The following is a 17,236-nucleotide window of genomic DNA, read 5'->3' on the forward strand; positions in this document are numbered from 1 at the left end:
TTGGAGGAGTCAGTGCAGTTAGTAGAGAATGGGACAGAAGATGGGCAAGTAGTCACAAAGGAAAATTTTGTTCTTAAACGTAGCTATCTATGCCTTTGACACTACATGGGGTGTTCAGATTCAGTGCTCAAGAACCCGAGTTTCGGATGCATCACTGGTGATTGCAGTGATCTGCAAACCAAGCTGAGGAATCTTGTTCTTCTACATCAGTGCTTCTCAACTCTGCCTGCAAATCAGTATCATCTAAGAAACTTGAGATAAAAGAAAACAAAACACGACAACACACGGAAAAGTGCCTTGGCTCCACCCCAGACCAATTAAGTCAGACTCTGGGGGCGGGGGAGTTAGGCTGAAGCTGCCGCATTTGTATAAAGCACTGGTGCAGCCGAGATTGGGAGTGAGGGCCTTGCGCGCGGAATGCTGCCCAAGGAGAGGGTGTGTGGAGTCCGGGATCAGTGAAGGCCCCGGATGCTCAGGGAGGGGCTGCAGCTCAGAAGGAGGCAGCTTTGTCTCCTTCAGAGTGTTGCTGAAGGCTGGCTCTGGCTGCAGAAATGAAAATCTGGTCCCTAGGTTTATGAAACATCGCCACATTATCTCTAGGCTAGTTCTTTGTGTGGCAGAGCTCCATCCTGATTAGGCTCTTCTCTCCCATGCCCAGAAAAGCTCACAGGAAAAGAACCCACTCTTGTCATAAAGGGAAAAATAGGCGTAGGAGCCTGGCACATTGCCAGGCTCTATGCGCCAGGCCCCGTGGGGAGAGGGCAGTTCTGGGCTGAAAGCCGGCAAATCAAGCTCTTCTCTGTTAGTACTTGCATTTGACCACTTTGAAGCAAATTTAAATTTCCGTGTCCCAAGATAAACTTGTATTAGCCTCTGGAAAAATCAGTTGTTTTTGACTTTACATTCTGGTCGACTAGTTTTGGCAGGTGTTTGGATAAATGGTGTTCATTGTTGGTGAACTAAAACAAAACTACGTTATTTTTTGAAGTCTATCATTCCTATTGGTTCCTGGATGCTTAAAACCACCCTTCCTTCTTTATTTTTGAACATGCTTTTTTGCCTTTCAGATGTGAAAATCTGCTTTGCAATGGATTCTTCTGTTATATTCTCTCAGTATGTCCCGCTGGGAACATGTCCCTTTTAATCAGAAGAGGTAAAAACATTAGGATGAGGCAGAAAGAATGTGTTACACTTCTAAATGCTACATGTTTACAGGATATTTCAGTTATGAATTTGGACGTTTATAGTCTTTCTTCATTGTTGCCATATATATTTAAGTTATCCTCAACTGATCTGACTCTGGAAATAATTTTACTCTATAAAAGATTAATGTTTCAGAGTAGTAGCATCTGTAGTAATAGAGTGATAAAAATGATAACAATAATAGCTAACCCTTACCGAGCCCTTCGAGATTGTTCTCATTGGTTTAGGTTGACATGGATCAACTCTTTCAATCCTTCCTCTCTGTGGTTAGGTACTATTTTTACAGATTACAAAACAGAAGCATTTTGCAGATAAAGAAACTGAGGCACAGAGAGGAGAAATAGGAATAAATAACCTATACTTACACAAATGTAAGTAAGAAATGCCCATATTTTTGTGCTACAAAATAGTCATAGTTTGTCTAAGAAAATCCAGAATGGTGTATACATGATAGAAGGTGCAATTTTCTGACAATAACTGAGAATTGAAGGAAAAGCAAACATGTTTGGCTAATTATTGTTTATTATCTGTTATTTATTTGGAATGGAACTGGGAATGCCATCTTTATTTGGAATGATGGGGTTTTCCTGAGACCAAGGGGAGAACTGATTTTGGCATATTCCCAGAACCATGGTTTGGTATGGAAGGGGTGTATTAGGCTGCTGTGAATACCAGTCATAGTTCATGCATTGTCTACTTGAGACAAGGAGAAAAATACAGTAATTTATGGAAATTGCACTTGTGCCGTTCTATCGAGGCTAATGGATTGTTTCTGTATGATCTAAAATCAAGCCTGCTAATCTGCTAATCTGGTTATTTTGGCCACGATAATAGGTGACCCAGATAATCATGTGGTTGCTCTGTAGGACTTAGCTGAGATTAGTTGTTGACCTAACTGAAAATAAACCTAAATGCAAAGTGGTCATTTTTGTGGCCTCTTGTATACGTGGCTATTGACTCAGGCAACTACGTGCTTAATATGATGATATTCCTATGTGCTTGGAAAATTTCGGTGAATATTCACAGAGAAAGGGTATAATAGTATCCACAAGCCTCAGCAGAGATGGAAAAGGAGCTTCCTTGGAATCTGTGTGAAACTCACAAGCTTGCATTCAACCTTCTCCCTTCAAGGCAGCAGTAGCTTTGACAAGAGTCTTGGAGGAATTTCTACCACTTTTTTTTTCCTTCATGGCCTGAATGCCTAAATCCTTTCACTGAGAAAAGGTACAGCAGAACTCACAAGGAAGAGTTCTGTAAGAATTTTTACATTTCCCTCTTCTCGTTAATGAAACTATAGCCATTTAATAACCCACATTTCACACGGAGGCTATATAAGAAGTGACTGATGGGTCAGCCCCATGACATTTTTAAGAGGATCTATTAAAACAAGACAAGACTTTATAGTTGAGTTAAAAAGATCCGTCATTTTCCAGTTTCTTTCCCTCCATTAATGTGCTTCAAAATGTTTAACATTCATTTCAAATAGTTTTGTTGCACAAGACAGATTTTGAGGTTGGCAGAATGAAATGGCTATAAAATTCTGCACATTTAGTATTTATAAAAATGCATTATAAGGAACATAGCATACCTTTTGAAGAAATAAAAGAGGAAGTGAATGAAAGTAGATTAGCAACAAGAGAAAAACAGACATAAAAACACCACAAAATAATATACAATGCTCTCATTATCTGTAATCATATAGAAGTAGAGTTTCCGAGTTAATAATAAAATGTATTTTATTACCTCTGAAATGATAATAAAAGTGAGCTATGTGCTGTAACCTTCAGCTTGTAGGTAAATTTTGAAATCTGCACTTCACTAGCTTCGCAAGATCAAGAGCTGAAACTGTAACCACTTCTCCTGTGCACAAACTCTTCATCGTGCTCTTTCTACCCCCTCCCCCCACCCCCGCCATTCTTTCTTCCAAAGTATGTATCTTTTCTACACTCCATTCAATGCCCATTCTATGACACAATAAATCTTTGGCTCATACAGTATTTTCTGATGGGAATAAAAAACCATCTCCCGAAGACCGAGAACTACGGCTTTCAGCCAGAAAAAGTCATAAAATTGTTGCAATAAAAATCCTGCTATTACACCACTAATTGATCCGTACATCACTACTACTTTGAAGAGAATTTGCAGTAGGATGAGACTCTGGTCAGACATCAGCAAAGGAAAGGCTTTTGCTTAAAATGGAGCCTCCAAATCCTGTTTTCTTTGGTCCCATTCATTTCATACCCTTCGTGTCTTCTATTATTTGGCGTGTATTCTCCATCTGACAAAAGGATCTGTGTGTCACCTAACCTGGACAGTATCTGGTATTTGTGGAATTAGAGAAGAGTAATGCCTTTTGGAATAATATGCACACAGTAATCAGATTCAAGTTAGCTTGATTCCTCCAGTTTCTCTGCTAGAATTCCCCCAGTCCTCCCATCTTCAACTTGGCGAGCCCTTGGATGGCCCTGCAGCTTCAAAGAAAGTCAGCAGGGGGAGCATTTGTCTGGAAGGACCCGGGCTTTGGATGGCTCAGCAAGGTTCTATCCAAGTTTTACAAAGGAAATAAATGACATATCTAAAAAAAACGGTAACATTCTGTCAATATCAGTAAATCATTATAGAACATACAATGAAAACATTTGCACGAGGTGTAATCCTTGGAGGGCGCTATATGGATTCAAGAGGGCAAGTTGTTGGTTATTTCTCATCAGAAATCAGCTATGTGGCACTGCCTATAATTTCAACTGAATTCCTAAGGAGTTTAAGTTTACGGGACTAACATGCAAGTACAATATTAACTGTTAGTATTTGTGAAGTTTGGGTGGTGAAAAACAGCTAGTTTAATAAGGAAGATAGCTACCCTCTACCGAGAACTTACTATAATCCCCGTACTATGCTTTACATTTTATGGATGAGGAACGGAGGCTTAGCTAGATTTAGTAACGTGCCCTCCTAAGCAGTTACACAACTCCTAAGCAGATTGTGAATCCAGTGAGACTAACTCCAGCACCCGAGTACTTAACCCCTACGCACAGCCTCCATCTGGCTACACCCACTGCCAATCTCACCATAGCCCTCCTGCGGAAGAGGGTTGAGTGGCATCTTCTCATACGTTATTCTCCCAACTGCCCCAAACAAATCAGTTTGTATATGGGTATAACCTAAGCTGATCACATTAATTAGCCTCTCTAAAGGTGATTCAGCCTCTAGCTGAATTGTTCACTCTGAACAATTGGAGCAGTTGAAAATATCAAACCTAATATTGACACAGGCTCTTTAAGCTTCCAAGCCTCTGTCAATACCTTTATTTGATGGAAATGCAATGATGTTCGGTGTTACTCATGCTGTCTCATTGCTGATTTCCCACTCTTTTACTCTGAGTGAACATACGCCCAGCAGCATTTTAAGCGCTCACTGCCCAAACCTTCCTTTAACAACAGGGGCGGAAGCAGAGTTTCATTGCAGTTTGGGAGACTGGACACATGAGGAAAGAATGAAACAAGCAATGCACCTTCAGGTTGGTAGTGGAGGCAGTGTGTGGTGCAGTGTGGAACAGTTGTACTGCTGGCTTTTAAAATCCCTGTGACCCTGACCTCTACCACAGTATCTCCCTGTGTACAGTTCTTTTGTCTATGTTGTGAAAAAAGCAGCATAAAATGGAACAGCATAGGGTGTGGAGTTGGGAGTTAGGTTTGAACCTAATGACTCTGCCATTAGCTGTGTGACAGGGCCAATTATTTACTCTGGGTGTCACCTTCCTCAGCTTAAAAAGAAGTACACGGCAGCAGTGTTTTGAGGATTAAAATCCATAGGATAATGCAGGAAAAGTGCCCGTAAATCTCCTGCTGTGATAGTCGATAGTTCTACTTTAAAATGTGGTCTCTTATAATTCCTTGGATTGCTTCAATTTTGGGAAAAGTCAGAGTGTACAATGCATGTTCACATTTGGGGATTTCTGGAGTGTGGCCATTAAACAGAAATAAAGTATAACATTGGCATTTGCCATTAAGGCGACCATGAATCTTAGAGCACAACTATGTCATTATCAGGAATTCTGAGATCTGTTCATAGAAAAGCACATTTCAGTGGAATTTTCTGTTATATAATTGAGCACAAATATATAACTAATATAGCTCTCAAGATAAGGAGAAATAAGTAGGCTACAAGATACAAAATTTTATCAAGAAGCTTAAAGATATAATTTCCTTTGAAAGACACAAAAGACAAAATTGAAAGAGGGATCACCCATTTGGTAGAAAATATACAGAGTAATAATTTATTACTCAAAAGCACAAAAAAGAGAATATTTGTTACTCTAGATCAGTGTTATTCCACAGCCTGTGTGTCCTACTGCTGGGTTGAGTTGCAACCAGCATTTGAAACATTATGGCATGCTGTAAGGGTAATGTTTGGTGATGCTTATGTTATATACATGTATATATATGTGTATACACACACACACACACACACACACTAAGTCATGACGGAAAATGTATTTCATACTGAGGGACATGGTCAGAAAGTTTGAAAGCCATTGCTCTATACGACAGCATCTAGTGAAGCGTAATGAAATGTGCATCTTGGGGGGGAAAAAAGGATTTGATATATTTCAGTGCCACAGAAGAGCCACAGCTTAAATTCTGCTACCAGAAAGAATCTATCCAGCTTGCCATTTTCAGGTCATCATCTTTAAGTTAGTACTAAATGAAGCAATATGCATAAACACTTCTAAAAACAGATAGTTTTGAAGTTTGAGTACACAGAGTAGTATGCAACATTCTGGTGGGGATATCACAAATTTAGTTTTGAAAATTTACTTACAGAAACCAATAAAATCTCTAGCCTTAATGACTATTTAGCATTGCCTCAACACAGATTACCAGCCATGTTAAAAATCACTCAATTAGGGATCGTTCAGAAACCCTATTCTCAAGTGAACATTTCAAAAAAAATAAGAAAAGAAACTAGCAAAATAAATGAACTCCCAGATAGTATCACAAAATGACACACATTATAAGCACAAAAGGAACAGGGAGTGAAATCATTTGGAGTATCTGACCAAGAAGATTGAGAGTGGCAAAAGGTATGACTTAGACAAAAGAGACTTGTCCCTAAAAAGAAAAAAAAAGGCTTGTCCCATACACATTACATTAGAAATTTGAAGATGGTTACCCATGAGTTATGCTGCAAAACTTCATTTGAAATGTTTTGTGCTCCAGGTGGATAATCTTAAAATGAAGTATGTTGTAAAACCATAGTAGGTGAACTTCTGAGTCCTTATAGTCTAAATGAAAATCCCCATATGTTTGTATAATAGACTCTAGTCAGTGTTTGGATTAATGTTCAGTTTTACCAAAACTACAAGTTTTTATTTTAGAAAAAAGCCCACTTTCCCCTCCTGATTTTAAAGATACCACATTTGCTTACAATATTTTATGATCACAAATTCAACACTGTTTTGTTTAGGTGAATTACCACTTAAACTAAGTGGGTGAGATCTAGGACATTCACATTCAGTATTTTCAGTAGCTTCGCTGAGATAAAATTTGCATTTCATCAAATTCACCAGCCTAAGTGTACAATGAATAATTTTAGTCAACTTAAGAGGTGTGCGGCTATTGCCACAATCTAGTTTTGGAACATTTCCCTCACCCTGAAAAGTTCCTTCATGTTCATTTGTGCTTAATCCTGACATGGTCAGGACAAGGGTGAGATCAATGGGGCATTTACGTCATGCACAAAATTTAGAGTGGTGCCACAATCTCATTAATCAAGGTAAAGAACATTACCGTGCAATATTTAAAAAAAAATCAAGATTAATTAAAAAATTCCATGATGAACAAATATCAAAATTTTAAATAAAGACTGAATTTGCCCCTTGTACTTGCTGTGTTCAGCCTTGCCTGCCTCAGCCTAATCCTCGTCCTTCTTAGCTTCGTTCTATTCCCTCTAAGTCCCTAGAGACTTTTTCTCTCTATGGATTTCTCTATCCTGGACAAATGGATCAATGCAATAAAGGACATTCAATAAATAGAATTCAATAAATAGAATCATATAATATGTGGCCTTTTGTGTCTGGCTTCTTTCATACAGCATCATGTTTTCAAAGTTCATCCATGTCATAGCATATCAGTAGCTTGTTCTTTTTAATTGCCAAATAGTATTCCATTGGATGGATATGCCAATTGTGTTCATCCATTCACTTGTTGATGGACATGTGGGTTGTTTCCACTTTTTGGTTTTTATAAAGCTTCTATGAAAATTTATTAAGTCTTTGTGTGGATATAGATTTTCTTTTCAGTAAATAAGTGGAATTGACGTGTCATCTTACAAGTTTTTCTCTGACTATAAGAGACTGCGGAACTGTGTTCCTATTTCACGGTAGCATTTTGCATTCGCACTACTAATGGATGAGAGCTATAGTCATTCTGCATCCTCACCACCACTTGGTACTGTCTTTTCTATTACAGCCATTCTAGAGGATATATAGATGTATATCACTGTGCTTTTATTTTATTTTAATTTTCATTTTTAAAGATTTTATTTATCTATTTGAAAGAGAGAGACAGTGAGAGAGGGAATACAAGCAGGGGGAGTGGGAGAGAGAGAGAGGCAGGCTTCCTGCTGAGCAGGGAGCCTGATGTGGGGCTCGTTCCTTAACTGACTAAGCCACCCAGGCACCCATGTCATTGTGATTTAAATTTGCTTTCCCCTAATGACTAATGATGCTGAGCATCTTTACATGTGATTATTAGCCATTTGTATATTTTCTTTGGGGAAAAGTCTATTCAAATATTTTGTCCATCTTAAAAATTGGGTTGTCTTTTTTATATTGAGTTGCAAGATATCCTTATATATTCTGGATATAAGTCTTTTATCAGAGGTAAATTTGCTAATATTTTGATTTGCTAATATTTTCTGTCAGTCTGTGGCTTGTCTTTTCATTTTCTTAATGAGGTCTTTTGATATGTGAAAGTTTTGAATTTTAATGAAGTAAAAAAATGGATTGTTCTTTTTTTATGTTTTGAAAACTCTTTGTCCAATCCAAGATCATAGAGACTTCCCCTTAAGTTCTCCTTTTTTTGACTCTTATGTTTTCATTTTAGTACCTTTATACTTTTATACTTTCAGTACTTTTTAGCTTTAGTTATAAAACTTGGGCTAGATGTTACAATGAATAGTTTTAGGTAGTCTAAGAGTGAAATGAAAAAGGCAGGACACTGAAAGGGGAAAGTGGGAGGGCTTTTAAGAAGAGTTCTATATTCTTTCAAATTTTTTTCTGGATCCCATCTCTAGACAAATGAGAAAATGTTTTTAGCTCACTTAAGGAGGAAACCATACTTGATTGATCTGACCAAGATATAGTATTAGTCTTATCTGAATAATATTAATATTAGCTGATAGTGTTGCCTTTATCCAGAGTCTAAGTATTTGCTGTAATATATATAAATACACAATACCATAGAAATGCATGAAGGACATTCACAACACCAACCAATAACACACTCACTTTGGATGCAAGCAAACAAAATGGCTTGATGATATATTTGTCATTGGATGGAATGTTAAGTGAAAGAAACCTGGACTCGAGATGGGTGAATACCAGATGTACATGAATGGGTCATGGCCACAGAATGCAAGGAGGCATTGGGTATGACATGGAAACAAACCTTGGAGAAATATCACATCCTTGCTGCATAAAGGCACCCAAGGAAAACCAAAGACTGTTAAATATTCCAAATTCATTTGGAGGGTCAGGAGGGCTTTGCGGATCACGAGGTTCTTCATTGTTATCTTCCAAGTGCCATTCATAGGGGCTGAATCTGCTGACTAGGAAAAGAACTACGCTGACTCCAATGTAAGCAAAGACGATGCACATCCAGATTTCATAAGCCAAGGGATCCAAAAATGAGAATACGCCTGGTTTTGACTTCTGAGGCTTCTTTATCATGATGGAGATGCCCAGGCTCATAAACGGCTTTGAGAAATCTATGACTTCTTCACGGACCAAGGTTATAGTGAGTGGAGCAACAGCTATATCAGCCCTCTGGAAAAAAAAAATGGACTTTTAGAGACAGTATTTCCACTAGTCATTTGCCACTTACTATACCTCTTTGGTGGAAATATAAACCCTCAGATCACTACAACCAATTAATTTGTCAATGCTTTGGTTAGAAAAGTAGTAGCATTCAATGGATTCTAAAAACACTCTAAATCGATGGTAAGTAAGAAAAGGACACTGCTGGTCTTTTGTCCTTTGTGACCTATTGCCTTAGAGCAACTAACTCAATTTTTTTCTTAGAATTTTTTTTGGTGTCTTGCAAATGAACTTGTATTACCTTGTGACAGATCACTGCTTCACTCTTTTTTTTAAAAAGTAAGTTCTACACTTAACGTGGGGCTTGAACTCATTATCCTGAGATCAAGAGTCACATGCTCTACCGACTGAGCCAGGCAGGTGCCCCAATTACTGCTTAACTACCGTTTTATTTTTTTTTCAAGACTTATTTACTTATTTGATAGAGAGAGAGGGAGGGATGGGAAGGGGAAGAAGGAGAGGGGGAGACAGAATCTCAAGCAGACTCTGTGCTGAGTGCAGAGCCAAAACACAGGGCTTGATTCCATGACCCCAAGATCATGACTTGAGCTGATGCTAAGACTCAGATGCTTAACCAACTAAGCCACTCAGGCACTCCAACTCTTGTGTTTTTTTTTTTTTTAAATTTCAATTTTCATCCCCTTATGTCTTAGCTTCCTCACATAACTGGGAGTTCTTGAGAGGCAAGGATATAGTCTAGACTCCTTATATGAGGCTCCCTCCCCACCATGAGGTGCAACATAGGACTATAGTCCTCAGTTTAATACTTGAGTGTTTGTTATTATTCTTGAATTTTTTTTTTCAGAGAATGTATATTAAAACATAAAGTTCTTTAAAGGCAGGGACTCAATCTTCTGTTTTTTTCTTTTTTTAATTCTATCACTGCAGCACATCTTAAATAAAGAAACTATGGATGCCTAGAAAATAAGTTGTTGACTATTGAATATTAATCTATGCAAACATGAAAGAATTCTGCATGGGCAATAACAAGGGTTAAGCAGTTATTAGAATACATATTAATTTCTATAGGAAGCCATCATGTCTAGTGATAAATATCAGTGTAGCACTCATGAGTATTGGATCAATAAAGTAAATGTATCAGTGTTGCCCTGCATAATGGGCTCAGGCAAAGGTAGGCAAAGTTTTTATATGAATCCCATGAAAAAAGGCACTAGGAATTTCTTTTCTTTTCTTTCCAGCACGAGGAATTTCTGCACTTATTTCTTTGGTTCCTCTACAACAGTAGTAGGTTTAGTAGGCTTTAGTCTGGAGCCAGGCCTTAAAATACACACCCACTAAAGGGCTTCTAAGGAAAGCCTTTTGGATGGTATATCAGATAGGAAGTAAAAATACCAATTTTGAGGTGCTTGGGTGGCTAAGTTGGTGAAGTGCCTGACTCTTAGTTTTGGCTCTGGTCATGATCTCAGGGACATGCGACTGAATCCCGTCTTAGACTTCATGCTGGGTGTGGAGCCTGCTTAAGTTCCTCTCTCTGCCTCTCCCTCTGCCCCGCCCTCACCCTGCTTGCTTGCACATGTGCACACTCGCTATCTCAAAACAAAAAAACAAAAATAAAAAGACCAATCTTGATAATTTTTTTCCTACGTAAATAGAGTTATCCTCAATATCCTTACCAGTGAGGAGAGGTGGAGGAGTAATGAAGTCTGAGATAGAGGATGTTTTGAAAGAAATGTTTTACTACCCTGAGTCCCACGTGGTGACTCAAACTGATTAAAAACACATCTTAATTAATTTTAAGGGAAATGCAGATAATAAATAGCCAGCTAACATTTAATCAATGATTATTCTGTGTGTAAGCACCTCGTATATATTATCTTCTTCAATTCTCTTAGCAAATTTAAGGTTGGCCCATAATTATTCCAATGTTAAAGTAGGAGAAACCGAAGCCTGGGATTAGAACCGTGGTCTTCACATTTCAGAACTCATGTGCTTTTTTTTCTTTCAGGTTTTTATTTAAATTCTTATTAGTTAACATGTAGAATAATATTTGTTTCAAGTGTAGAATTTAGTGATTCATCCCTTCTATATAACACCCAGTGCTCGTTTCAAGTGCCCTCCTTAATGCCCATCACCCATTTAGTCCACCTCTACTCCAGCAACCCTCAGTTTGTTCTCTAGAGTTAAGAGTCTCTTATGGGGGACGCCTGGGTGGCTCGGTTGGTTAAGCAGCTGCCTTCGGCTCAGGTCATGATCCCGGCGTCCTGGGATCGAGTCCCACATTGGGCTCCTTGCTCAGCAGGGAGCCTGCTTCTCCCTCTGCCTCTGCCTGCCATTCTGTCTGCCTGTGCCCGATGCGGGGCTCGATCCCAGGACCCTGAGATCATGACCCGAGCCTAAGGCAGAGGCTTTAACCCACTGAACCACCCAGGCGCCCCTCCATTTGTTTTCTTTTCCTAATTTTTCCTTCTCAGCCTATCTCAATGGCTCTAATGTGTGGTTTGCTGGACCAGCAGCATCAGAGTCACCTGGGAACTTGTCAGAAATGTAAATTCTCAGGCCCCATCCCCGATGTATGGAATGAGAAGCTCTGTGAGGGGATTCAGCTGCCCCCCCCCCCAGGTGATTCGAATGCTCACTGTCACTTGAGAACCATGAATTGATCTTACTCAAAATCTTACTCAGGTAATTCTGTTTACTGACAGCCTAAAATGAAACACAAAGCACTCCTCCCGCCTTCTTTGGATTCTGCTGTCCTCTTAACAATATGCATCTTTCTCTCTCACCAGTAATCTCCTTGAAAAAACTACACTTTTCCTATCTCTTGATTTTAACACCACTTTGTCTTTTTTTTTTTCAAAAAAAGATTTTATTTATTTATTTGTCAGAGAGTCAGAGCATGAAAGGGAAGGTCAGAGGGAGAAGCGGACAGACTCCTTGCTGAACAGGGAGCCCAATGAGGAACTCGAGTCCAGGACTCCCGGGATCATGACCTGAACCCAAGGCAATCACTTAACCAACTGAGCCACCCAGGCGCTCACCACTTTGTCTTTATAAAACACGTGTGATCTACCTTCCATGCCCTCCAATTTACTGACATGGCTTCTTCAGTTATGTACTTGGTTACCACATAGAGTTCAAAGTCCTTCCCTCAGACCTCCCTGCTCATGTGACACCACTGGCCTTTTGCAGGAAGTAGCCTCTTTTCTTCGCTGACACTGAAGACTATGGCTTCTCCTCGTATCTCTCAAACGTTCCCTCTCTGGCTTTTCTTTCCAGTTCTGCTCTCTCAGCCAAGGTGTACTTCTGTAGTCTCAGAGTCTAGTCATGGGGCTTGGCTTAGGAGATAGTCAGTGAAGGTTTGTGGAGTAAGCAAGACCCCTTTAAGGACCTGTCCTTCACTTTCTCCCCTCAGTGTTATTTTTGTCCCCTCAGTATTACTGCCTATGGCTTCAACACTCCCTTCATTGCCACTAACTCCTGAATCACCAGTTCTGCATTTATAACTGGACAGAAGCCAAAGCCAAATTTTACCTATTTTACCTTTTGCCTGGGGCCAGACCTGATCTTAGAAACAAAAGCTACTGAGGAGAATGGAATTGGCCGGAAAGCTGGTGGGGTTTTTTGTTTTTTGTTTTTTTTTTTTTTGGCAGAAAGGGCCTGCATCAGTTAGAAAGAGGCTTGTCGTGCCAAAAGAATTCACAGATGAAGCCACCTTCTATCCTTGCCAATGTGTTTCTGCCTCCGTGCAAATGCCCCACTCATATCATTTCCCATTTGATCTCATTTGAGTTTAATTACTTAATTTAACTAGTTTTTTGATCATTTCGGTCTAAATAATTGATCGTTCTAAGAGAAATGGCCATTTCCTTGTTTTGGAAAGCATAAATAAGGGGCATTTGTCTGAGAAAATCACTTTGGATTGAATTTCAGGGAATTGGGCTCTTTTCAAGCAGGTAAATAAAGGAGTCTGAGAATCTTGACACCCTTTAAGAGGGAAAAAAACCCACCTCAGCAACAAACACCCACCAGATGATAAGCACAGCTAAACACTAACAAGAGGTGGCTAGATAGAAAAGTGGAGCTTCTTGTCTGGTTCCCAGGAACACGCAGCAAAAGAACAGATAGATTCCCCTGGGAAGCCATTCCTAGTATGAAGTACTTTTTTTTTTTTTTTAACAATTTCTTATTTTATTTTATTTTAATTTTTTATTTTTTATAAACATATATTTTTATCCCCAGGGGTACAGGTCTGTGAATCACCAGGTTTACACACTTCACAGCACTCACCAAATCACATACCCTCCCCAATGTCCATAATCCCACCCCCTTCTCCCAAACCCCCTCCCCCCAGCAACCCTCAGTTTGTTTTGTGAGTACTTTTGAAGTCACATAAGACAACAGAAAGAACGTGCTCCCTTCAGGCACTTGCCTTTTTCCCTCAGTCTGGCTTTTTTTTTTAAGGGTTTAGTTAATTAATTAATTAATTTTGGAGAGTAAGAACACACACATGTGAACAGGGGGAAAGCAAAAGGGAGAGAATCTCAAGTAGACTCCCTGCAGAGCCTGACCTCATGACCTTGAGGTCAAGACCAGAGCCGAAACCAAGAGTCGGACACTCAACTGACTGTGCCACTCAGGGACCCCAGAATTATTTCTTTTGAAGGAGCTTCTCCAAAGAAGGTGGAGTTCATCTGTTTTTTGGAGGGAGCTCCCTCAATGAAGAATAGCATTAAATCTGTGCTCGATTAAGCCTCATTGATATGGACCTGGTTCCAAAATGAGATTTCCCATGCTAAACTTAAAAAAAAGACCTATTACAGCTGGAAAAAGACAAAGGACTAGCAAAAAGCAGGTGGAAGAAGGCTCACCCAATAGAAGGGAAGGAGCTCCTGGTCAATCCACAAGGACAGGCACCTGGGTAGGGAACCTAGCAACCTCTCCCATCCCTTACATACCTGCCTGCTGGGACCAATACAGTAGGATTGTCCCATTCAGTTCAGAGGCAGACCCTCTGTCAGCACTATCCCTTCATCTATATGAAAAGGATGTTATAATGGTCAATTATTTCAGAGCCCAAGATCTACCTGACATAATGTCTGTGGAGTAATCAACCTGAGTAGTAAGGGAAATGCAAGGAGTACATAACTAGTGTCAGAAAACACCCAGTTAGCTCTCCTGGAACAGCCGCAGAATGCAGAGGAGGGGAAGGTCATTCCCAAGGCACATTAAAGATTTAGGAGGCCAACACTGATGAAAAAGGGAGAAAAACAAATCCTCAGACAGCATTCCTTTCCTGGTCTCTGCTCCTTAGGAAGGCAGCTGTGCTGGGAGGGAGGGTTAGGAATGATCAGTGGAGCTAGAAAGCAGAAGGGAGGAAGTAAGGTGTTGACTCCCTAATGAAGTGCCTCTCAATTCTGGTGTCCTGAACAAGTCCCGGACTTCTGTCCTCAAGCTTCGGCCTCTGTTAGGAACAGCAGTAGGCAGGCCATTTTCACAAATCTAGGCTGGTAAGTTGGGTGGTATGAAGGTGCCTCAGGTAACAGATAAAAACCAGCAAATGGAAAGAGCTCAGGGTAAGAGTTTGCTAGTGCTTTTGCTTGCGTCTTGATTACTTAAAGCATTTTAATCAAGCAGCTTACGAGTGGCTGTGTGGGCTCAGTAAATATGCCAAATTAGGCTTGATTTTTCCACTCACCGATGGAAAACCTGGAGGAACTGCATTATTAGAAGGGATTTAACTTGAGGGGATTTATAATCCTTTTCATAGGTAGGTTGGCAAAGTTGTAAATTTCACAAAACTTAAAAACCAAAAAACTCCTATGTGTAGGGATGATGCACTTTTGAGTCGGACAGGTATAAGACAGAAATGACACTTAATTTAAATGGCATTTAGGACTTTTTTTTTTTTTCTGAGGAATGCCTGGATGGCTCAGGCTGTTAGGCATCTGCCTTCAGCTCAGGTCATGATCCCGGGGTCCTGGAATCGAGTCTCGCATCGGGCTCCCTGCTCAGCAGGGAGCCTGCTTCTCCCTCTGCCTCTGCTGCTCCCCCTGCTTGTGTTTTCTCTCTGTGTCAAATAAATAAATAAATAAATAAATAAATAATTCCCAGCAGAAAGGTTTATGTTGTATCTTAAAATATTTTCACCTGATATAAAACTTATAACCAACCTAGAGATGACACATGAGCCGAAGCTTGTCAGCTGGCATTTAAAGCACTTTTTGAAAGCAAGAGAGAGGATGGGAGAGGGGAGGCAAGGTACTGGCGTGTAATGCATAAGATACATGTTGGGGTGCCTGCGTGGCACAGTCAGTTAAGTATCTGACTCTTGGTTTCAGCTGAGGTCATGATCTCAGGGTTCTGGGATCGAGGCCCACTTTGGGCTCCATGCTCAGCCTGAAGCCTGCTTGAGATTCTCTCCCTCTCCTGCTCCCATTTGTGCTCTTTCTCTCAAATAAATAAATCTTACAGAAAGATACTATGCTAACCAAGAGAACAGGCAGACACGACCCGATCCCTTATCCCTGTATTAATCATAAGGTTCTAGTAGCCTTTGGCAGATATTTCCTTTGGAAAGTTTAAATGTGTTGGAGAAAGGAGTGGGCATAATCAAGATAGACAATAGCTATATAATGAAGACAGGACTTAAACTGCTTTATTGGCTTTACTGTATGGGATATTTACTATTTGCCGTTGTTTAGATCTGGAAAGGGATGAAGTCTATTTGAATCTGTTCAACAACAAGCAGTGTCACAACGGGATCTCTTCGTCTGCTTAGCCAGAACACATGTTCCAGTCTAGATCTAGTGGTTATGGCTCCTTGTCCTTGGGGAGCCGAGGGAGTTAAAGACAAAGTGAAGATAAGGGGGTATTCTGGGAGCTGCGTAAAGGTCTTGCGAGACTAAATTTGGTTGGTAATCTTTCCCCGCCCTCTCTGTTCAGAATGGCAGATGTCCATGCATCATTAATGCTCCTTCCTGGAGTTCATAAACATCATTTGAAAGAGAGAAGCACTTTTATCAAACTATCAGCCCTTCTGCCAAAGCCTAGTGTAGAAGAGAAGAGAATATTTGGTGTCTGTTACTGCACCCTTGCTTCTCTGCCTTTTAGCGGGAAGGACAGATCGACTTTCTGTCTTTCTTAATGGAAAATGAATCTATCTTAGGATAGTGACAACTTAAGAGATAATTTCTTCTAGGTAGAGAAATGTCAGTGTGAATAGCATCTATAAAATTGCCATTTGTCCTGGAAGTGTGAAGGAGTCTGAGGTTGCCCAGGGGATGTGACCTGGTATCAACAATCCTCCAGCCCCATCTCCATCCCCAAGCTCTTTGATCTCTTCTACGGCAGAGGTACCAATGTGGGCAGTGGTTTGGACTTTCCCAAGGCAACTCTCTCCCTCCCGTCTTTTTTTTTTTTTTTTTAAAGATTTTATGTATTTATTTGACAGAGAGAAATCACAAGTAGACGGAGAGGCAGGCAGAGAGAGAGAGGGGGAAGCAGGCTCCCCACTGAGCAGAGAGCCCGATGCGGGACTCGATCTCAGGACCCTGAGATCATGACCTGAGCCGAAGGCAGCGGCTTAACCCACTGAACCACCCAGGCGCCTCTCCCTCCCGTCTTTATCTTTAGTTCTAAGTGCTGGGAACATAAGGAACACAGCAGCTGCCTGCTGGCAGGCGACCTTTTGTCAATTAGGACCTCAATTTCTTTCTAGCCCTTTTCTCGACTCTTTTTCTGTTAGATCAGAGAAGGGCAGAAATCCCCAGCTGTTGACTTTGGGTTTTCAAATATTTCAAGCGATAACCAAGGATGTGCATTACATTATTCTAGAGGCCACAGATAAGCGCAATGTGTAACTTGGATGGAAAAACTCATAATCCAACTAGACTGTAAGCCCCTTGAAGTCAGGCAGGGATTTCATATCGGATACAACACCAATCTTCCTGCAATTTGACAAGATTAGTAAACTGA

At 40.3% G+C, this 17,236-nt stretch overlaps 1 protein-coding gene across 7 annotated transcripts in view; it reads right to left on the minus strand.

Annotated features, from left to right (window-relative positions):
- GRIA3 (glutamate ionotropic receptor AMPA type subunit 3) overlaps positions 1–17,236 on the minus strand; it is a 286,267-nt gene that overhangs the window by 58,301 nt on the left and 210,730 nt on the right. For all 7 annotated transcript variants that reach the window (XR_014307019.1, XM_082716570.1, XM_082716569.1 and 4 more), the window contains one exon: positions 8,874–9,250. Coding sequence is in view for 6 of the 7 variants with exons in the window: in XM_082716570.1 (XP_082572696.1) it covers positions 8,874–9,250 (377 nt within the window). In the remaining variant the exon portion in view is untranslated. The remainder of the gene's footprint in view (positions 1–8,873; positions 9,251–17,236) is intronic.

Source organism: Mustela nivalis (genome assembly GCF_964662115.1).
Source record: "Mustela nivalis genome assembly, chromosome: X".
Lineage (NCBI taxonomy): Eukaryota > Metazoa > Chordata > Mammalia > Carnivora > Mustelidae > Mustela > Mustela nivalis.